The sequence below is a fragment of the Salmo trutta genome, chromosome 9 (genome assembly GCF_901001165.1).
Source record: "Salmo trutta chromosome 9, fSalTru1.1, whole genome shotgun sequence".
Taxonomy (NCBI): domain Eukaryota; kingdom Metazoa; phylum Chordata; class Actinopteri; order Salmoniformes; family Salmonidae; genus Salmo; species Salmo trutta.
Genome location: NC_042965.1, coordinates 9931537 through 9954897, shown reverse-complemented (window position 1 = coordinate 9954897; position 23361 = coordinate 9931537). Strand labels below are relative to the sequence as shown.

At 44.2% G+C, this 23361-nt stretch overlaps 1 protein-coding gene across 2 annotated transcripts; it reads right to left on the bottom strand.

Annotated features, from left to right (window-relative positions):
* Window positions 1-1337: 1337 nt before the first annotated feature.
* On the bottom strand, window positions 1338-22638 carry LOC115199837 (calphotin). Of its 2 annotated transcripts, XM_029762330.1 has the most exons (11): window positions 22412-22638; window positions 18772-19239; window positions 10707-10754; window positions 10355-10609; window positions 10047-10088; window positions 9647-9745; window positions 4265-4369; window positions 4043-4147; window positions 3269-3439; window positions 3076-3148; window positions 1338-2973 (listed from the first exon to the last, which is right to left on the bottom strand). In XM_029762330.1, the coding sequence occupies exons 1-10, from the start codon at window positions 22454-22456 to the stop codon at window positions 3086-3088; spliced, it is 1401 nt and encodes a 466-aa protein (XP_029618190.1). In that variant the 5' UTR covers window positions 22457-22638; the 3' UTR covers window positions 1338-2973; window positions 3076-3085. The 2 variants fall into 2 exon arrangements, with proteins under 2 accessions (XP_029618190.1, XP_029618192.1); XM_029762332.1 differs by lacking the exon at window positions 18772-19239 and having other exon boundaries at window positions 22412-22637.
* Between the last annotated feature and the right edge of the window lie 723 nt (window positions 22639-23361).

The window sequence follows — 23361 nt, the reverse complement described above, 5'->3', positions numbered from 1 at the left end:
GCAGAATGCCATGTAGAGTTTGAGAGCTACCCCACAGTTAGAGGTTTATAGTATTGTAATATAGATATTCAAGAATCAATGGGTATATATATATATATATTATATATATATATAATTCATTTATAAGTCAAAAAATAGATGTGCAGATTCTAGCTTTATTTATATATACATGCTTTATTTTACTCATGATACACTTGCTAAAGTAGCAGACATCTTTCAAATAGATTTGGAAATGACTCAACTTGTCAAATGCTACCAGTCTCCTTCATGAACATCCTAGATGCATATAACTAGAGCATGGTGTTTTTCATAGGTAGGTTACACCGACAGAACTGGTTGTAATAATGTCCCTTTGCTGCTACCCTCATGTTGTGCCTTGGCATGTAACGTTAACTCTTTCCAACTATTAAATCAATACATTTGTGTAGTATTATTAAATTAAAATATTGAAAAGGGATTATGAGCTAATGAGAACTCTGTATTACATGCCACAAAATGTAGTTTAAAATAATTGATTGTGCTTGCTGCAACTGTCTGAAAGCTTGTATGGTAGTGCAAGAAGTTTCAAACGTTATGCCAATGTAGAATTCAAGCTGAACATTTACACTGAACAAAAATATAGAACCCAACATGTAAAGTGTTGGTCTCATGTTTCATGAGCTCAAATGAAAAATCTCAGATATTTTCCATACATACAAAAAGCTTATTTCTCTCAAATTGTGTGTACAAATTTGTTTACATTCCTGTTAGTGAGAGTTTCTCCTTTGCCAAGATAATACGTCCACCTGACAGGTGTGGCATATCAAGAAGCTGATTAACCCGCATGATCATTACACAGGTGCACCTGGTGCTGGGGACAATATAAGGCCACTCTAAAATGTTTAGTTTTGTCACACAACACAATGCCAGATGTCTCAAGTTTTGAGGGAACGTGCAATTGTCATGCTGACTGCAGGAATGACCACCAGAGCTGTTTCCAGAAAATGTAAAATGTTAATTTCTCTACCGTAAGCCACCTCCAATGTCGTCCAACCGGCCTCAGAACCGCAGACCACGTTTAACCACGCAATCCCAGGACCTCCACATCCCGCTGAGACCAGCCACCCGGACAGCTGATGAAACTGACGAGTATTTCTGTCTGTATCAAAGCACTTTTGTGGGGAAAAGCTCATTCTGATTGGCTGAGCCTATGTCATGGGAAATCAATAGATTAGGGCCTAATGAATTTATTTCAATTGACTAACTCAGTAAAATTGTTGCACGTTGTGTTAATATTTTTGTTCAGTATACATCTGATTACTAAATGTAATGTAGAATAAAACAGGCCAACAACTGGATCACGGTGAGTAACATCTTTATTCAAAAAGGTGAATGAAATCCAACCCAGCACATTCATTACATAACTCCTCATGGTATCTTCCAGAGCACGGAACCGTGTAACGCAAACTGCGGTTGTACCACATCGAATGGTCTACACAAAACAGAATTAGAAAATAAAATGTAAAAAAACAAACACCATCTACAAGCCCCCATTTTCAGTGGCCAGATTTGAGTGTAGTTAATTGAACGTTAAAGCGGCACTCCCGTCTCCTTTTCACCTCATCTAACACCTGATTTGCTTAAAATGCACATCTCAATAGGTGGTCCAGGTAAGTCATAACGTAGCATAAGTAGGGGGGGGGGCTTTCCTCTTTTGTTCCTCTATTTTTTTACCCTTTATTGTGTGTACTTTACTGTATTTCTACTTGGGATATCGATTTTCAACAGTAAAAGTTAGAAAATCGCCACAGGATGTCTTTAAGATAATCTGGCCAGAGGGCCTGGAAAACTTCACACCCTCTCTCATTGCCCAGGGCAGACTTTCTCCAACAGGACTGTAGACACATCGCCAGTACACAGTGAAGAGGATGGGTATGTTATTCAATCATCCAAACTGCTCGCAAGCGTCTGCACAGCCAGGCCCTAAAATAGAACTTGGTTTTATTTTTGACGCGTGAGACGCTCCAAGTCCTGCATCTCCCAACTCCTCGTTGGTTTTTAGGAGCATAGACCCACGTGGGTGATTGAAAGCTGAACTGAGGTCCACACTCTAGTCCAGTTGATAGTGGTAATGCACCTTAAAGTTGGTTGCCAACCGCCATATAAAATCCACAGAAGAAGACTGAAGAAGGAGAGATTACTAGAAACTAACTAGGTTTCCACTTTTTCCTGTGGATTAATTGTCAGAGTAGAGGATACACAATTTTGTGTGACTCAAAATGGGTCAAAAATCTACAAAGATCCAGGAAAAAAAGGACCTTGTGCATTTCAGGTAAAGTAACAACCCAATATTTATATCCCAGGACAAACTAGTTTGCAACAGCGAGCTAGCTAGCTAAATGTCCATGAATATTTAATGTGTTTCAACCTGTCCCCAAATTAATATAGTTGGTTCAGAGTTCGTTTTGATATTTCAACCTGCATGTCCTGATCGCATCTGGTGTGGATTGACAAAATCAGCATGCACGTGATGGAGCACGCAGATGCACGCTCGTGCCCGGTGTAGTCAGCATATAGAACACATGTACAAGGAAATACCCCTCCCATCCATACAAACATGGTCCAAATGTGAAGACAAGTCATTGCCACATTCATTAACTCTACAGTATCCATATACAATGTATGCCATTTACAATCGATGCAAATCCACAATACATGCATTAGGATACAGAAAATCTATGAAAGAAGCCATAATTTGTTAATTCCAAATAGTCACATTCTGTTCCAAAGACTCTTATTCCCCCGCCTTCATGCCGCATTAAAATGTGTTTGTTTGATTTTCTTTTGGTGAGAACCTAAGCAGGAAAGGCACTGAGTGTTGGATGTCCGCTTAATTTCCCGCCGGTCCCTTTAAGCTCTAAATATTGAAAAGTAAAATTTGCTGGTCGGCTCCCCGTGAGGCTCTCTTCAGTCCTCCATACTGACTGAGGAAATCTATGGGGAGACAGAAACAATAACAGAATGTTAACGCCAATTTAGACGCAAGTGCGTGCGTTCAAACGAAGCGTTTCGGGAGACTAAACAACAAGTCCTCACCTGCAGAGATCTATCCCTCAATGGCCACCTCAGTTGCAATATGTCCATTCAATGCTGCCTCTGCTGGGTTATCCTAAAGAACAAGGGAGGGGTTTAGATGGGAATGTAAGAAAGGGGGTGGTTGGTTTCCAATACGTGTAAAGACAGATCGTAATTGATTGGGAGAGTTGGATACAGTAGTGTATGCTCTTACCACGGGGGCGAGCTCTACGGGCGCAGAGGCGAGCTGCGTGTGACACTGCAGTTCTGAGATGACAGGCTGGGGGGCTGAGAAATGTCCAGAGAGGACATCCAGGGCAGTATTCTCATCAGTGGCGTCGTTTTTGGCTTCGATTTCCATCTGGGCTTCAATTTCCTCTTTAGCCTGCAAAGGCAACACACCCAGTCAATGTTGAGCGCACAACTAAAATCAGTAGTCCCACCCACTAAATGACATGCCTGATGCAATAAAAGGAGCTGGAGGAGCCCACAGCCCAGGAAATGAACAGAATGTAAAAAGGAAGACCACAAGGAGGGAGGATTGATCCAAAGATGGGCGAGAGAAACTCACGAGGAAGCAAGAACTCCTGGATGGGTACATTTCAAAATGTGCGAGAGCATTCAAATGAGAGGATAGCCTACACCAAAGTATTTGATCATATGTTAGTGCTTAATATACCAAGGTGATTGCGTAAAGAGTTGGTTTGAGTCATTATTATAAATTAGCCTGAGTAGATGAAAAGCTTGTAGGTTGTCATAGTTTAACTCGGACCAGCAGGTCCTCCGGAGAGGGCCGGTAATCGGGTGGAAGTGTGTCGTCTCTCTCTCCCCCATCTTTGTCACCTCTTCCTCCTCACACTGCCTCCAGAGACCAACCAGACAACGGGGTTACCAGGAGTAAGCATGTGTGTCTCATGTCTGCTCTACCAAAACTACATCTGGCATTGGGCACCTCAGTCTCTGCATAGAGAAAAGTAGGAAGACTCACGTTGATGACTTCATCAGCTGTGACAGGGGCGGGCTCAGATACTTGGGGGACGTTGTTCAGCGACTCCGATAGGGCCTCAAGTGCATCTGTTGGGACTGCGGGCACCTGAACAGAGATGACACGCAGTCAGACTTGACGTCAGCAGGTGATTAAAGGTGTGCCAAAACAACATCCTTGTGTGTATGTGTTAAGAGTAGGTATGATTTGGAGCCCGAGTCTCACCTGCTCCTCAATGGCGGGCTCAGCCATGGCTGCCTCCACTGTGGGGACAGATTCTGTGATGATAAAGTTGTCGGCCACTGTATCGATGACAGGGTCTACTGGGGCCTGGAAAGCGTAGGACTGTTACACAATGTCCAAATTCTAACTTAACTTCCATTTCTCCTTTCTTACTGACAAAAGTAAAAGGGACTGAGTAGGGATGTGACAAATGGGGAAAAAGATCTCAGTGTTTAAACTGCCATTTATCGGCTTTCCGTACAAATTCCATAAAATTCCATGTGAATTCACAATGCGTATGGTGGACCTATTGCGTATGGTGGACCTATTGTGTATGGTGGACCTATTGCGTATGGTGGACCTATTGCGTATGGTGGACCTATTGCGTATGGTGGACCTATTGCGTATGGTGGACCTATTGCGTATGACCGCTAGGGGGCAATGAAGTTCTATCTACCGCAGTCATAAACTGAATCTCAAACCGAACACCTGGCCCCTAAGCCTTTTGTCTAGTGGCCATTTGTTGTGTTCGATAGTAAACCACTCAAGTCTGCAAGCGTTTTGGCCAAAATGAGCATGTATACATGTTTCATCGGCTGAAATAAAAGATCACAGAAATGTTCCATATGCACAAAAAGCTTATTTCGTGCACAAATTTGTTTACATTCCTGTTAGTGAATGTAAACCTTTCCAAGCAAAACCATATCATAACTGCTACACACAGCCTACATCGTTGTCACCATATTAGCTAAAGTAATGTCATAGTCAACATAGCTAATAGAACTAACGTGTTAGTAAACCTGCTACAATCATGCAGTAACGTTACAGTGTACAGTCAGTAACCAGTTTAGGTCAATAAATTAGTAAAACCAAAAGGTACCTTGACTTGGAAGAGTTCCAGTGTTGTGTTAGATAGTCATAGCCAGCTAGCATAGCACCCCTCTGTTTGAGCAGGGTGTTTGAGAAGGCTAAACTAGCTAGCTGCATTTGCTAGCTAAGTAAATGAAACTGAAAAAGAATGACCCTCTCTCTCTCTCTCCCTCCTTCATTTTGGAAAGAATGTATTTGTTCAAAACTGTTCAACTATTGTCTCTCTGAGTAAACTACTCACAATATTTGATGTACTACAGTGCTAGCTAGCTGTATCTTATGCTTTCAGTACTAGATTAATTCTCTGATCCTTTGATTGGGTGGACAACATGTCAGTTCATACTGCAAGAGCTCTGATAGGTTGGAGGACGTCCTCCAGAAGTTGTCCTAATTACTGTGTAAGTCCAAGGAAGGGGGTGAGAACCATGAGGCTCCTAGGTTTTGTATTTGCATTTATTATGGATGCCAAAGCAGCAGCTACTTTTCCTGGGGTCCAGAAAAATTAAGGCAGTTTATACAATTTTAAAAACATTACAATACATTCACAGATTTCACAACACACTGTGTGCCCTCAGGCCCCTACTCCACCACATATCTACAGTACTAAATCCATGTGTATGTATAGTACGTATGTTATCGTGTGTGTGTGTCTGACAATGTTTGTGTTGCTTTACAGTCCCCGCTGTTCCATAAGGTGTGTTTTAATCTGTTTTGTGTCAATTGTGTCAATTACTTGATGTGGAATAGAGTTCCATGTAGGCATGGCTCTATGTAGTACTGTGTGCCTCCCATAGTCTGTTCTGGACTTGGGGACTGTGAAGAGACCTCTTGTGGCATGTCTTGTGGGGTATGCATGGGTGTCCGAGCTGTGTGCCAGGAGTTTAGACAGACAGCTCGGTGCATTCAACATGTCAATACCTCTCATAAATAAAAAGTAGTGATGAAGTCAATCTCTCCTCCACTTTCAGCCAGGAGAGATTGACATGCATATTATTAATATTAGCTCTCTGTGTACATCAAGGGCCAGCAGTGCTGCCATGTTCTGAGCCAATTGCAATTTTCCTAAGTCCTTTTTTGTGGCCCCTGACAACACGACTGAACAGTAGTCAAGGTGCGACAAAACTAGGGCCTGTAGGACCTGCCTTGTTGATAGTGTCAAGAAGGTAGAGCATCGCTTTATTATAGACAGACTTCTCCCCATCTTAGCTACTACTGTATAAATGTGTTTTGACCATGACAGTTTACAATCTAGGGTTACTCCAAGCAGTTTAGTCATCTCAACTTGCTCAATTTCCACATTATTTATTATAAGATTTAGTTGAGGTTTAGGGTTTAGTGAGTGTTTTGTTCCAAATACAATGCTTTAAGTTTTTGAAATATTTAGGGTTAACTTATTCCTTGCCACCCACTCTGAAACTAACTGCAGCTCTTTGTTGAGTGTTGCAGTCATTTCAGTTGCTGTAGTAGCTGGCGTGTATAGTGTTGAGTCATCCGCATACATAGACACTCTGGCTTTACTCAAAGTCAGTGGCACGTCATTAGTAAAAATGTAAAAAAGCAAAGGGCCTAAACAGCTACCCTGGGGAATTCCTGACTCTAACTGGATTATATTTGAGAGGCTTCCATTAAAGAACACTTATCTAACAGAACACAGAGGGTAACTCTTTATCCACATTATAGCAGGGGATGTAAAGCCATAACACATACGTTTTTCCAGCAGCAGACTATGATCGATAATGTCAAAAACTGCACTGAAGTCTAACAAGACTGCTTCCACAATCATTTTATCATCAATTTCTCTCAGCCAATCATCAGCCATTTGTGTAAGTGCTGTGCTTGTTGAGTGTCCTTTCCTACAAGCATGCTGAAATTCTGTTGTCAATTTGTTTACTGTGAAATAGCATTGTATCTGGTCAAACACCATTTTTTCCAGAAGTTTACTAAGGGTTGATAACAGGCTGATTGGTCGGCTATTTGAGCTAGTAAAGGGGGCTTTACTATTCTTTGGTAGCGGAATGACTTTAGCTTCCCTCCAGGCCTGAGGGCACACGCTCTCTAGTAGGCTTAAATTGAAGATGTGGCAAATAGGACTGGCAATATCGTCTGCTATTATCCTCAGTAATTTTCCATCCAGATTGTCAGACCCCGGTGGCTTGTCATTGTTGATAGGCAACAATACTTTTTTTCACCTCTTCCACACTGACTTTACGGAATTCAAAAGTACAATTCTTGTCTTTCATAATTTGGTCCGATATACTTGGATGTGTAATGTCAGCGTTTGTTGCTGGCATGTCATCCCTAAGTTTGCTTATCTTGCCAATGAAAAAGTAATTAAAGTAGTTCACAATATCAGTGGGCTTTGTGATGAATGAGCCATCTGATTCAATGAATGAAGGAGCCGAGTTGGCTTTTTTACCCAAAATTTCATTTAAGGTGCCCCAAAGCTTTTTACTATCATTCTGTGTATAACTTCTTTGTTTCATAGTGTGGGTTTATTTTCTTTTTATTTAGTTTAGTCACATGATTTCTTAATTTGCAGTACGTTTGCCAATCAGTTTGGGCTGCCAGACTTAATTGCCATACCTTTTGCCTCATCCCTCTGAACCATGCAATTTTTCAATTCTTCATCAATCCAAGGGGATTTAACAGTTTTTACAGTAATTTTCTTAATGGGTGCATGCTTATTAGTAACTGGAATAAGTAGTTTCACAAATGCGTCAAGTGCAGCGTCTGGTTGCTCCTCATTACACACCACGGACCAACAAATATTCTTTACATCATCAACATATGAATCACTACAAAACTTATTGTATGACCTCTTAAACACTATATTCGGCCCAGCCTTTGGAACTTTGGTTTTCCTAGATATGGCTATTATACTGTGATCATTACATCCTTTGGATACTGCTTTAAAGCAAATATCTGCAGCATTAGTAAAGATGTGATCAATACATGTTGATGATTTAATTCCTGTGCTGTTTGTAACTACCCTGGTAGGTTGACTGACAACCTAATCCAGGTTGCTGGCACTGGTTACAGTTTGAAGTTTTTTCCTGAGTGGGCAGCTCAGGAATAGCCAGTCAATATTTATATCACCCAGAAAATATACTTCTCTGTTGATATCACATACCTTATCAAGCATTTCATACATATTATCCAGATACTGACTGTTAGCACTTGGTCTACAGCAGCTTCCCACAAGAATGGGCTTTAGGTGAGGCAGATGAACCTGTAGCCATATTACTTCAACAGTATTTAACATTAGATTGTCTAAGGTTTACAGGAATGTGGTTCTGAATATAGGCCGCAACACTGCCTCCGTTGGCATAGCTGTCTTTTCGGTAGATGGTATAACCATGTATTGCTACCACTGTATCTAAGTGAGTTTCAGAGATAGTCAGAATATGAATGTCATCTGTTACAAGAAAGTTATTGACTTCATGGACCTTGTTTCTTAGGCTACATATGTTAATATGGGCTATTTTTAGCACTTTTCTGGGTTGCTTGATTGTTTTTAATGCTTTACTGGGAAGCTTATCAGAGCTAGACTTATTCATGTTATTTACATTGGAGCGGATAGTGCATGGTGAGCTGCATAAAGTGGTCTTCCTACTATTGCACACCGCCTCAGTGCTACTCTGGTTTATAGGCTCATGATTACTGCTTACAATAGCTGTAGGATAAACAGATGTATTCGGTGCAATTAGGGGTACATAAATTACTTACATAGTGTTTGCCAATGCCCCTAAGATCATGTACATTTGATGCAGCATTATGATGACTCATTGTCACAATGGTAGGGATTAACTGAGCTGGTCTTGGATCATTTACCAGTCATTGTTTCAACGCAGCCTTGAAATGCGTGGAGTCCAGGAGCCAATGTACGCAGAGGAGAACAAAAGCTAGCTGTCCTTCGGCTACACCTTGGTGCTACACTAGAGAACAGGGTTGAGGCTACTGTAGACCTTCATTGCAAAATAGTATGTTTTAATCAATTATTTGGTGACATGATTATGTTTAGTATAGTTATCTAAAAAGTAGAACTTAAAATGTTTTAGCATTTTTAATTTTCTGAAAACCATGAGGATGGTCCTCCCCTTTCTCCTCTGAGGAGCCTCCACTGATTCAGACATGTCACACATTGAGCATGTTTGGAATGCTCTGGATCAATGTGTACAACAGCGTGCAGAGCAGGCTGTTCGTTGCTGTTGCTTGCCTTTCTCTGCCATTTTTCAAACTTAACGATGACGAGCAAAGTGCTTTATATCCATGACAAATAATTTAAAAGATGCATATCTTCGACTAACGTTACATCATTGTTGCATTAGGTTTTTGTTTATTATGCAATTTTCCCTTTATGATGATAATTTAGTGATAACTGCTCTGTGATTACAATTTTGTGGAAGCTACCTTTTTCGGTTAGGTATTTTTTCTTAACGTTAACGTCCCAATTTTGTTTAACGTTCACACCCCTAGGACTGAGCAGGCTTAATGTCATGCGTTGGTCAGCCTTACCTCTACAAGGGGCTCTGAGGGAGCGACGTCGGCTACGGGGGCTTCATCAACTGGGGCTACCACAGGCTCCGACAGCGTTTCTGGGATAATTTCTGTTTCCTGGATGAGAAAGGTTGGGGACAAGTCAGTTTGATTCCAAAGCAAAAATTAGGCGACACATAAAAATCGACCATTGGTCAATACAGGCACGACAAGTTGAGCAAACACTGAAGTGTAACATTTGTGAAGTGTTCCAGCTGTCCACTAGGTAGAGCCTTACTAATAGGAGCAATCACTAGCTCAAAAGCCCAGGCTGCAATAAGCTGATACGAACGCTTAGGAAATGGATCTAGCAGCATCTCAATATTTCCCATGTATAAGAAGTTGCACAATAATAAAGTAGTGAGAAATGTCTGCTTACAACTGGAACCCCTTCAGGTGCCTCTGTCGTGACAGGCACATCCTGGAACGAGGGGAAATGACTCATTAAAGACTCATCCAATCAAACAGAAAAACAATATCAGATGCTTTTTCTGAACGCTGTTTAAGAGAAAGAGGAAGGGTAAGGAACAGAGCAAACCACACATGATCACGCACTACATGCACCACCACACAAGACAACATCACGCAAAAGAACAAAGGACTCAAGTTGAGCTTTTTCAGGAAAGGCAGAGGCGTGAGAGCAGAGAAGGGTCGTTAGTGACGTAGCACGTTAGCATGATGTAGCACCTCTGTGACGACTGGGGCCTCCTCTACTTCAACTTCTTCAGGAATGGCATCTGCGTTGACCATAGGAATGACCTCAGCTTCAACCTCAGGACTGTCCTCTGTGTCGATCACCACCTCTTCAGTTTCCACTACTGGGGCAGCTACGGCCTCGACCACGGGCCCGGATTCTGGCTCGACTACTGCTTCGACCTCCGCTTGGACCTTGGCAACTATTTCAGCCTCCACTTCAGCCTTCACCAGCGGCTCGTCATGTTTCTAAACATGCAGTAGAACACGGTCAAAGACGCCAAACACACTAAAAAAATACCATGCAACGGAACTATGGGTGATATACACTCAGTATTAGGTTTACCTCAAATTCGTCAGGAGCTGACACGGGAGCCTCAGGGATGGATGCGGCCTGCAAGTGGTAGAGAGAAAGAATTCGTTATTAATATCATTTCGAGTCTAGGATTAAGCAACTCAGACTTGAGTTCTGACAACCACATGATGGCAGTTTATTTTAGAAACAGTGGTGGGTGGGTGGTGCACAATTGTTGGTTTTTTCCACCCATGTCTAAAAATGGGCAAGGTTTTGAAAAACACATACATTTCAGAGATCATAAACCTTCCCTTGGAAAACACACTAGAGGTGCAAACACGCAAGACAAGCTGCCACACCCCCCCCCCCCCCCCTCTTCTCTCCATGTCAGGCAGAGAGAAGAGAACAAAGTTCAAGAACAAAGTTTCAGTGAGCAATTCAAGGTAATTTATGTGAGCAATCCGGAGTTGTGGGGTCCACACTGTTTATTGCATTCCCCTCGTGAACTGCGCCCCAGCCCATGCATGATGAGTTGGTCGTCACAGGGCGCGCTCGGTTACAATCAACTACCCTTAGGGGAGTGCCAAGAATGAAGATCGAGGAGCTCTTTCAGTGGCAGAGAGCCGAGACACATGCAGAGGTCACCTTTATCTGACGATTGAAGTGATGCCGTGTACACAGACTTGCACAAACCCCCAGCGCTGGAAGTTTCATTCTCAGTAGGCCAAGATGTACTACTGAAATGGAGGACATCAACCCCAGCACTTGGAGGCAAACAGGGAAAGGCACTGTCGGAATGACTCTTTGCCTGATAAGAGAGAGAATCCAGCATTATGCGTATGTATTCTATTCTCTGTGTTGGCGCCAAACAACAATTTTTCTGATTGATCTTGAACCCTAGCTCTGAGAGTTGGGTTACAAGGGAAATCGTGTCTCGAACCCCTGCACCCGGGATGGGGAGCATAGCAGGTTTCTCAGGGGTGTGAGGGCTAGCTCTTAAACACTTGCTGAATGATCTAGCCTATTCATAGGCTGTGCCTTGAAAAGAAAACCTTGTGTGCCGGCAGCATGCTTATGTGAAAATAAGCATTCTGCAGTTCGACTGAGGTGAACCAGTCACCTCAACGAATAGAGCGAGACAGCACGTTTTACATACACTGAGTGTACAAAACATTAAAGGACACCTTCCTAATATTGAGTTTCAACCCGCTCCCCCTTTTGCCCTCAGAACATCCGCAATTTGTCAGGGCATGGACTCTACAAGGTGTCGAAAGCGTTCCACAGTGATGCTGGCCCTCGTTGACTTCAATGCTTCCCACAGTTGTGTCAAGTTGGCTGGATGTCCTTTCAGTGGTGGACCATTCTTAATACACATGGGAAACTGTTGAATGTGAAGAACGCAGCAGTGTTGCAGGGAACCAGGAAGTACCAGAAGTAGAAGCAGAGGTGGCTCTCTGCCGCTAGTATGGCCCTGATAGCCCCTTTGCGTAATAGAGGAGATTTCCTCAAGTATGCGTACCGAGTTGCCAGTCGCTACTGATTCAAAAGTTCTGAGCGAACTGCAGTCTGTACCCCTTCATAACCGTGGACTAGACCCAGGGCTGGACGGAGCATTCACTGAGTTTCCTGCTCTGGTGACGAGTAGCCCACAGGTCAGTAGACTCTCGCTCACCAGTGGTGCCGGAGCACCCTCTGGTGGTGATGGAGCAAGTCTCCTTTTTATTGTATTTTTTCTCTGTGTCCTTGGCATGATGCCTGGATACAGCAGACTTTTTTATTGAAAAGGGGAGTGTTGACACACTGGAACTAGGGGACAGTGTTGGTGGCGACTGACAATTAGTCGATACCCGGGTCTATGGGGCAGGCAAAAGTTTGCCTTTCAAAGTTTGCACTTCTGCCGCATGGCGGAGACAGCCGGCCCAAACAGTTCCCTCTGCTTGACAGGGGCATCAAGATAATCTGCTTTCTGTTTTTCCGACAGGCTGGACAATTTGAGTCACGAGGCTCTCTCTTCTGCCACTGTAAGTCTCATGGCGTGGCCACAGCCTTGAATGGCGCCCCTGGAGGCTCGGCGGTTGAGGTCTGTGATGAAACAGATCTCATCCTAAAGGTCTGGGTTAGGTTTACCAATAGAAATGCATAATCTCCAAGCTAACATCAAATCGGCCTGCTAAGCCAGCAGTAGGGACGTAATGTTCAATGCCAGTACAGAACGTGTGGCAGACAAGTAGACCTTTTGGTAGATGGACGCAGAGAAGCGGTCCATCTTACCAAGGAGAGAAGTGTCTGTTAGTGGTGAGGCACTGGGGTTGACGGAACATTCAGGCTGGCAAAAAGTCTGGTTTGGATCTTACCGGTCAAGAGTCTGTTCTAATTGTGTTTGGCTTCTGCCACGGAAGCTGGGATGGCTGAGAGGAGTTGCTTGCCTGGGATGGTGCGAAAGGAGAGCTTCCTCCCATCGTACCAGTCACTCTCTGCGCTGCCACTCAACACGAGTTCAGGCCACTGAATACTGAGTCTGGTCGCTGCCCGTTTGCAGATATCAATGAGCGAATATCTGTCATCCGCCATCGATGCCCCACTAAGAGCAGAAGAGGGCCTAGAAGTAACAGTGTGTGCCTCTTCGTCCTCTATCTGGAGGAGATCGTCATGCCATTGTATTCGTTGATGATGAGGAAAAGTAGGTGAAGGTCCTCAGGAGAGCCATCCATGGTGTCAGCCCATAAGGGCTGGGTCTGCATGGTACTCTCCCCGCTCGAAGGCAGTGTGGGAGAGGAATCACATTGGGTTGCTCTGCGCACTCTCCGACAGAGGGTGTTTGCAGTAAAATCCCCACAATGGATGCATGACCGGGCGTCCTCGAATGCTGCATCCTCGTGTTCAAGACCCAGGCAGACGACACATGCCCTGCATGAGCACGGATGTACCGGTGCTGGAGCCAGGGCCTGGGCCGTGCTCGGTACCCCTTGGACTGAGCTAACAGGTGCAATGGCTCAAAAAAATACAAAAAATAATCCGAGAACAAAGTGAAATGTAGCTAGCATTCACCACTTGGGCTAGCAGCCTACCTAGTTAGCACAAAGTTATCCAAACGAAGCTAGCGCTATGTTGCTCTTGCGATGACTAAAAGCGTGGCTCGCGACTGATAAGCTGTGAAGCTAGGACGGTCGGTCTAGTCAATGCAGCACGGTAGTGGGTTGAGCTAAATGAGAGAGCGAGCTAGTAATTCCATCTTTCCAGGTAGAAAAAGTTGGTAGGATAGCTTGAGTCTTCTTGGGTATGATGCTACAAGCTTGGCTCACCTGTATTTAGGGAGTTTCTCCTATTCCTCTCACGCTCCATGAGGTTGGATGGGGAGCGTCGCTGCACAGCGATTTTCAGGTCTCTCCAGAGATGTTTAATCAGGTTCATGTCCAGGCTCTGGCTGGGCCACTCAAGGACATTCAGAGACTTGTCAGAGCTCTGTCAGAGTGACCATCGGGTTCTTGGTCACCTCCCTGACCAAAGCCCTTCTCTCCTGATTGCTCAGTTTGGCCGAGTAGCCAGCTCTAGGAAGAGTCTTGGTGGCTCAAAACTTCTTCCATTTAAGAATGATGGAGGCTACTGTGTTCTTGGGGACCTTCAATGCTACAGAATTTTTGGGGGGTACCCATCCCCAGATCTGGGCCTCAACACAATCCTGTCTCGGAGCTCTACGGACATTTCCTTCGACCTCATGGCTTGGTTTCTGCTCTGACATGCACTGTCAACTGTGGGACCTTATATAGACAGGTGAGTGCCTTTCCAAATCATGTCCAATCAATTGAATTTACCACAGGTGAACTCCAAATCAAGTTGTAGAAACATCTCAAGGGTGTGGAAACAGGATGCACCTAAGCTCTGAATACTCATGTAAAAAATTGTATCATTTTTTTTATTTTTAATACATTTGCAAAAATTTATGAAAACCTGTTTTGCTTTGTCATGATGGGGTATTGTGTGTAAATTTATGAGGAAACATTTTTATTTAATCAATTTTAGAATAAGGCTGTAATGTAACAAAATGTGGAAGAAGTCAAGGGGCCTGAATACACAGCTGTGTAGGGGGAGGGAGGGGCTATGGGCTACTGGTCTTCCATTTACTCCGCAACAGCAGCCTATATTCACACAGCTACAGCAGCCCCCTCATATCCCTAGCTGTGTACCAAACTGGTCTGATCGCAGCTCGTCTCACAGGCCCCATAAATACTCAAGGAACAAAATGTACTAAACTGATCCAAGTGCAGCCCTTTCTATCTATTAGTTTAACCTCTTCAGAGAATATTATGTACATAATGTTTGTAATACACATTCCCTTCCCCTTCCTTCTACCTAGAAGCCAAGTTCCTGTTTTTACTGTAGAAATTTGCTAGGGAACAATATAACGTCAAGGTAAAAAAATAGAAATCACTACAGAAATGCTGACAGAGCTAAATGACAACCCAATACCAATGGAGAGGAACTAAACAGAGGAATGATTCAACACACGTGGGAGAGATAGCCTGTTCTATTCTGAAGAGGCTTTCCCATATGTTAAATGCGTCCACATGTGAGAGATGGGAAGAGAGATACGGCGGGTCTGAAATCATTTTCCAAGATAATCCATCCACCTGACAGGTGTGGCAAATCAAGAAACTGATTACACGGCATGATCATTACACAGGTGCACCTGATGCTGTGGACAATAAAGGGACAATTTAAAATGTGCAGTTTTGTCACACAGAATGCCACGGATGTCTCTAGTTTTAAATGAGCGTGTAATTGGCATGCTGACTGAAGGAATGTCCACCAGAGCTGTTGGCAGAGAATTGAATGTTCATTTCTTTACCATAAGTTGCCTCCAATGTTGTTTTTGAGAAATTGGCAGTACATCCAACCGGCCTCACAACCGCAGACCACGTGTAACCACGCCAGCCCAGGACTTCCACATCCAGCTTCTTCCCCTGCGGGATCGTCTGAGGGGGGGGGGGGGGGGGTGTTTCTGTCTGTAATAAAGCCCTTTGTGGGGAAAAACACATTCTAATTGGCTGGACCTGGCACCCCAGTGGGTAGACCTGGCTGCCAAGTGGGTGGGCCTATGACCTACAAGGTAGGCTGCACCCCTGCCAAGTCATGTGAAATCCATAGATTAGGGCCTAATGAATTTATTGACTGATTTCCTTATATGAACTGTATTTATATTTATTAAGGATCCCCTTTAGCTGCTACCAAGGCAGCAGCTACTCTTCCTGGGGTCCGGCAGAATTAAGGCAGCTATACAACATTATAAGACATTCATTACAGAATTCACAACACACTAAGGGTGTGCCCCCAGGCCCATACTCCACTACCACATATCTACAACACAAAATCCATGTGTACGTGTGTGTATAGCGCATATGTTATCATGTGTGTATGCATGTGTCTGTGCCTATGTTTGCGTTACTTCACAGTCCCCGCTGTTCCATAAGGTGTATTTTTACCTGCTTTTTTAATCTGATTCTACTGCTTGCATCAGTTACCTGATGTGGAATAGAGATCCATGTAGTCATGCCTCTATGTAGTACTGTCCGCCTGTTCTGTTCTGGACTTGGGGACTGTGAAAAGACCTCTGGTGGCATGCCTTGTGGGGTATGCATGGGTGTCCGAGCTGTTTGCTAGTATTTTAAACAGACAGCTTGGTGCCTTCAGATTTTCAACACCTCTTACGAAAACAAGTAATGATGTCAATCTCTCTTCCACTTTGAGCCATGAGAGGTTGACATGCATGTCATTAATGCTAGCTCTCTCTGTACTTTTAAGGGCCAGCCGTGCTGCCCTGATCTGAGCCAACTGCAATTTTCCCAAGTCCCTCTTTGTGGCACCTGACCACACGACTGGACAGTAGTCCAGGTGTGACAAAACCAGCGCCTGTAGAACCTGCCTTGTTGATAGTGTTGTTAAGAATGAAGAGTATCGCTTTATTATGGACAGACTTCTCATCTTAGCTACTGTTGTATCAATATGTTTTGACCATGACAGTTTACAAAAAAAAATATAATAATTTTTATGGAAATGTATATTATTTCATACAAATACAATTGCTCAGAGAAAGAGATTTTGTTTAAACAAGTAATATCATTTTTTTCTCAAAACGGTAGGGGTCCAAAATGACACGTTTTGAATACCTCACCTTGCGAGGATAACAGCACTGAGCCTTTTTCTAAAATGTTTTATGGGTCTGAGAACACGTTGAGAGGGATCTTAGACCATTCCTCCATACAGAATCCTCCAGAGTTTCTTGATATCCTTTGTCTGCACTTATGGACTGCCTTCTTCAATTCAAATTTGTCTGCCTCACATGCAGAGGCACCAGGTGATCAATCCATCTGCCAGGCAGCAAGAAGGCACCAAGACTTCCATGCCCCCACACTCCTTGTGTTTAAATACTCAAGCCCTCTCCATCGGCAGTACCCCTCCCAAAAACTCCCATTCCACCTAAGATTCTGTCTCCTCCCACCCCTACGGCATCAACCAGTGACAACACGGCATGATCTACTCATGTGCATCCACTGGCCACTCCATCAGTGAAAACACGTGCCAGGCAGAAAGTGCTCCTCCACAGGGGCCCGATAAGCAAACACAAACACACAAGAGGGGAAGAGCTGGAAAGGAGGAGGGAGCTACAGGAGCAAAGAGAGAACACTGCCTGGTACAAAATGTTCTGCATCCGATGTCCCGTCCCCTCACTGCAGGATAACCTGACCACGCCACCCATCAGGGGGAGGGGGGGGGGCTCACCCAGATCTCTACGGCGACGTCCAGTAGTGGGGTGGCCTCTTGGCCCCCGCAGCCAGCTGAATATGAGGCCCATGGTGAAGACACCACAACCGACTGACCAGAGCCACCAACTGTCCACTCTTTGTCTACCAACACCTGTGTGTGTGTGTGTGTGTGTGTGTGTGTGTGTGTGTGTGTGTGTGTGTGTGTGTGTGTGTGTGTGTGTGTGTGTGTCTGTGTGTGTCAGCGCTCCTGTGTTAAGAGTGTAAGGATTTGCAATCTCATCAACTCAATAAAACTATCCTGATACTGAGTGTGTATAACACATCCACTATGCGTGTGGATGCGCCTAGTACTTTAATGAAAGCTTGTGCGTATAGGTCTAAGGAGCATCTGGCATGTCCACGGTATGTGCAGCAGCATAGGGCTGGGGAAAAGAGGCATTTTGACCAAGAGCCAATCATCGTGTATAACCACCCCCTCATCCCCCACTCCACACATTCACATACATGTGAGCACATGTCAGTACACACATGCCATATGTGGTCATAGCTTAGCTACAGCGAGGGAGGCACTTTAGAGGCACTATAGCAGCTGAACAAATGCCAACAAGCACTGTACAAGTTTCCAACACAGGACACTGAACAAGACACAAACAGCTGTATAAACTAAACTATTACAATGACACACTACCAACATTTAACTTTCAGAAGATTGAAACTTCCACACCGAAGGATAAAGCTAATTGCGACCCGCAAGTACACATGATTTGGTGTTTATTGCGGGTCGCAAGTAGCTTTATCCTTCGTTAGCTAAGATGATTCGTCACAAAACCTTAATACAGATGAAGGATCTTAATTTGATCACCTTGTTACAGGAAATGTTAAACACGTTTGTAATTTCTACTTAATTTTCCTGTATGAAAAATGGATCAACCCCTACAAAAATGTCCATTAATTATAATCTACATAATAATTAAAATATCCTCTTGTTGCAGGATTATTTTCCTGCTGTAGCAAACTGGCTCAAATTAAGATTCTACATCTGTACAGCTCTAGAGATATGTAATCAACCTAATTTTATCAAAATACTCTCACCACACTGTTCTGAAAAACACAAGTGAAATCAGTTTTAAAACAGACAAATCATTTACACTGTAGACCATGTTAATGTACCCGGCAATATATAGTGACTGCAATAGAGGCCCTGCCCACTCTCTGTGTACATGTACAGCCTCTTAAATAGAACACACTGTTCTCTTACTGCCCCCTCTCAGTCCCTTCCCAACACGCCAGAAACTGCACCTGACCCCATATACTCTCCGTCCGCAAACAAATTCAAAATGGGAGAGGGCCTTTACCTCCATTACTAGCTCCGTCTTTGGAGTGAAGCTTTCGTCAACCTCCTGCACTGCTGCAGTTTCTTCTGTAGGTGGCCCCACTGGAGTTTCTGCTGGGACTTCTACAACTGGGACTTCTGGGGCTTCAACTGGGCCGTCGACCACATCTGGGGTTTCAATTGGGGCTTCGACCTCCAATGTGGCTTCTTCAGCCTCTACTGGAGCTTCGACTGGCGTCTCAACTTCAACCTCTGCTGCCACCACTTCAGCCTCTAACGCCGCCACCATAGGTTTAGGCTCCGGTACCTCGACTGGGGCCAGCGGCGCTACAACGGGGACGTTTACTACTTGAGTCTGTATGGGGACAAGCTTTGGACACTTTGCCACTTCTTTGAATTTAACAGGGGGGGCCGCCACAGCAGCCACTCCTGGGGTCCCTTTGCCAGTGCCAGCAACATGCTGCTCCTCAAGGACTTTCCTCTGGGCCTGCTGCTCAACACACAGAGCGAGCGAGCGAAAGACAGAGAGAGAGAAGGGTGTCAGATTAACTTTACCTTGAATCACTCCACTTTGATTAAACATTGAAAGATGGAGAGAGAAAAAACATGGGGATAGGCTGCTGAAGGTAATCCAGCCAGAGGGCTGTTAGTTATTGAATTCCTCATCTAGTTTGGGTTTGATGGGGGGGGGGGGGGGGTATTCTATTCGATGAAATACCAGGGATGCCAAATTAGGATCAACATGTTTTCACAGAGAGGACAGAGGACTAAACCTTTGAGCTATGGCACCGATCAATGGGGCATTGGGGGGGGGCAAACTAGTTAGATAATGGCAGTAAATTAGCTGAATCGGAGTGATTCTGACAGGTCAAGTCAGGCGGGACCGAAACCTGCGAGTCAGCAGGGCTCAGGGCTCCGGATGGGGCCCCGCATAGCAGACAGTAAACTAATCGCATTATAATCCGGTTACAATCATACCCTACGCTTCGTTAGCTGCAAGAGACGACCGGCCAGCCAGCAGAGTTTACACAGCCCACCAAGTGCATAAGCCCAGTGAGTGTGCATACAAAAACAGCTCTGCCTTTGGTCTGTCTGTCAGAACAACCCCTCACTGCCCCTTTTGTAATGATACGATTTAGAGTTTTTTTTGAGCCCGTCATCAACAGGACTAATCTTAGGGACATTTACTAGGCATCATCATCCTTTGGAAATAAACTAGAAAACTGTTTTGAAAGGACAGAGGAGCAAAAAAAAGCACATGTTAAGAAAGTCACTAAGCAGAACATGAGCCCCAGTTAGTGCTCGGAGTGTCAATCACCAAGAGAGACCTCCCTTCCATGCACCTCCGTAGATATCTAGAGCGTGCAGAAGTGATAAGGCTAACAGATTTGGGATATGTTTTTATTTGGGCTTCTGCGAAAGGTTTCAAAGACTGCACAGGCCCTAAAAAAGCTGTCTGGTGGAGGGCATGCCTACGATTCATTACCAAATACAGGCTTGGTTTGAGTGGAGTCTTGCCAGAAAACTAGGAGGAAGAGTGTTTAGGAGAACTTGTTTCTCACCATACTGAGAAGTATTTGCAAGGGATCACTAGTGTAGTGCATGTACAATGTTAGGCCTACTGGCTTATTGCTGAGCTATGACAGAGCTCTGGATAACATTACAATGGAAAGTCACAGAAAGGGAATTGAAATGTTGTGATTTGTAGAATATACATTCAAGTTAGTTTATGTGAAAGGGAGAATACATTGTGAGAAGGGTTACAGAGAACTGTCCGGTTGCTGCGTTACATTATCAAGGTGTAAATGGAGGAGGAGCACGTTCTAAAATGGAGGATACATGAAACTCCTGGACCTTCCCATCACCCCCCCCCCCCCCCACACAAATGAAAGGATCTTCAGCCCCCCCCCACCCAAGCACAGAGTGTGCAAAGCATTGTGACAGTTATGTGCACGTTTGTAATGCTATCCCACCTCTGATTAGACAATTGAGAAAGATGGTTGAATAATACAACCAGTAGTCCTAAATTAATGCTCTAATCCCGTGCACGACAATTAAATGAATAGGTGACAGTTTAGGCCTAAATGACTGGCCAAGAAATTGTAGCCGCAAACACGGAGAGCAACCCACTGTGTTCTCCTGCACATTTTGCGCCAATGATGTGTGCTAGTGATAAACCTTAAAATCAGATTTACAACAAAATCTCAGACCCAGCATGGCCATGTCACAGATTCTTTGTAACAATTTATAGATATGGCCTCCCGAGTGGCACAGCGGTCTAAGGCACTGATCAGTGCTAGAGGCGTCACTACAGATCCGGCCGCAACCTGGAGATTCATGAGGCGGCGCACAATTGGCCCAGCGTCGTCCAGGTTTGGGGAGGGTTTGGCCGGCTGGGATGTCCTTGTCCCATCGCGCTCTAGCGACTCCTTGTGGTGGCCGGGCGCATGTACGCTGGCTTTGGTTGCCAGTTGTACGGTATTTCCTCCAACACATTGGTGCGGCTGGCTTCTGGGTTAAGCGAACAGTGTGTCAAGAAGCAGGGCGGCTTGGCGGGGTTGTGTTTTGGAGGACGCATGGCTCTCGACATTCGCCTCTCCCGAGTCCACACAGGAGTTGCCGCAATGGGACAAGACTGTAACTACCAATTGAATATCACAAAATTGGGGAGAAAAAGGGGTAAAAAGTACAAAAAAAGTTGATAACCTACTTGGCCAAGTGCACAGCGAGATCAAACTTTATGCATGGCCCTTAATCACACATTGCCAACTAGGCGCACCGTACCTGGAACGTTACAGAGCCAGGAGTAGACTAAATAAAACAGTTCGACAAGCAGGGTGCTGGTCATGTAGCCAGACGAGCTACATCAAAAGCATGGTGCCCATGATGTAGCTGAGTGGATTGGGATATATGGATTGTGCAACCTGAACTCAGGGTTAGACATAACAAAGTAAACAAAAATCAGGGGGTTTAAATTTGTTTGTTAAGTATGGTATGGTATTAATTTGTGGATGTCCATCATTCATTTCGTATGATGTTACAAATTACAATTTGTATGATATGTTACGAATTGCAATTTGTTGTGGCTTAGGTAGGTGACTACTAGTCGGCTAATGTTTAGGGTTAGGAGTTAGAGTTAGCCAACATGCTAAGAAACCTTTGGATTGCTAGATGTTCACGTTATACACCCACCCATGCACTCCGACAACCAACCAACTCAGACAGCCATAAGTAACCTTCAGTCTTATGTAACCATACCAAACACAACATTTCATACTAATTTGATTGGCCCTGATTTTCGTTTACTACGTTACGTCTCGTCTATGAGACTAGGCTGATGGATTGGAAATGATTAGGACATATTGGCAGTGGTTTCTTCGCATGCTTCAACTTGTCTTAAAAAAAAACTATCAGTAATTTAGAATGTGAAAAACTATTTCGTTTGCTTAAAAAGAGGTTTGCTCGATCATGGTCAGGATCATTCATCCAGTGATATATTGTTTAATGTTTGGTGAATTTCAATGGATGAACTGTTCCATGCACTTCGACTACCGGAGTGGAGGGGAACACGTGTAGCACGGATTACAAAAAAAATCATAATCATCAAATCATAATTAGCTATAATATGGAGGAACTGAAGGAACCCTGGTGCGCGCACTTACCACCCTCCTCATGCGGCGCTTGTTCTTCTTCCTTTTGCTGGGCATTTTCGTGTTTTTGGTTGAAGCTACAAGAAAGAATTAAGAACTTTGATATCTGTCCTCCCCGGAGATGGAGATGGAGAAAGTGTGCGTCTGCAAAGCGGAGACTGTAACAGTAGCACCGGTCTGATGACCAGATGTTACTGATGGACGGAACATTGTGGATCTTTTTAAAGCCCTCGTTGTTGTTGTTTTTTTTTATCTCTGCCTGAACCTATCGGGGAGGAGGATTGTGGAGGGGGCGTTGACGATAGAGGGGTGTGTGCGCCCCTTGGTTGATAGCATCTAGTAGGCTTGCCTTGCCCGCAAACTGGCGTTGTTTTCTGATGTTATGTAACGGTTTTGTCTAGAAGTGATACAGCTTTTGTCAAAATGTGCTTTTCGTAGTAAGTTTAGGAGAATATACGCAGTAGGTATGGATAATGAATGTAGCAAGTTAGGATAATAAGGTTAAAGTTTGGAAAAGAGTTAGGGTTAGCTATAAACCCACCAAAATCTAAAACTGTATCCATCTAGACAGACCTCCGTCGTTTTGGACGGCTTCCGAAAACGTAGCCTATCCAGACCCATTTTTCAAGCTCGAATGTGTCGATTCTGTTTGAAAATGTGCGGTCGCTCACGCTTGGTTTGACTGCCTTGATCTCCTCACTTCGTGCTTGTCCCATTTATGCATCTCCATTTAGAACATGTATAAACTAGCCTACTCCTCATGTCAAGTGTGTTTGTCTCTGTTGAGTTTATGCTCTTCATATGCGCTGAAAATAGATTTAAATAATCTGAGCAAATATAGCCTAGGAGGGTCTCCCTAAAAACACACCACTTCGATAGAAGTGGCCTTTTGTAGGAGTTTAGGAGAGCATTTTCGCTAGCTAACCCTAACCATTTTCATAACCTTAACCCAGTTCTCCTAA

Coding starts and splice junctions, on each gene's coding strand:
- LOC115199837 (XM_029762330.1), bottom strand. CDS start 22,456: ATGCCCAGCAAAAGGAAGAAGAACAAGCGCCGCATGAGGAGGGTG. Junction 19,240..22,411: donor AGCGCCGCATGAGGAGGGTG/GTAAGTGCGCGC, acceptor TGTGTTGAGCAG/CAGGCCCAGAGGAAAGTCCT. Junction 10,610..10,706: donor CAGCTCCTGACGAATTTGAG/GTAAACCTAATA, acceptor CTGCATGTTTAG/AAACATGACGAGCCGCTGGT.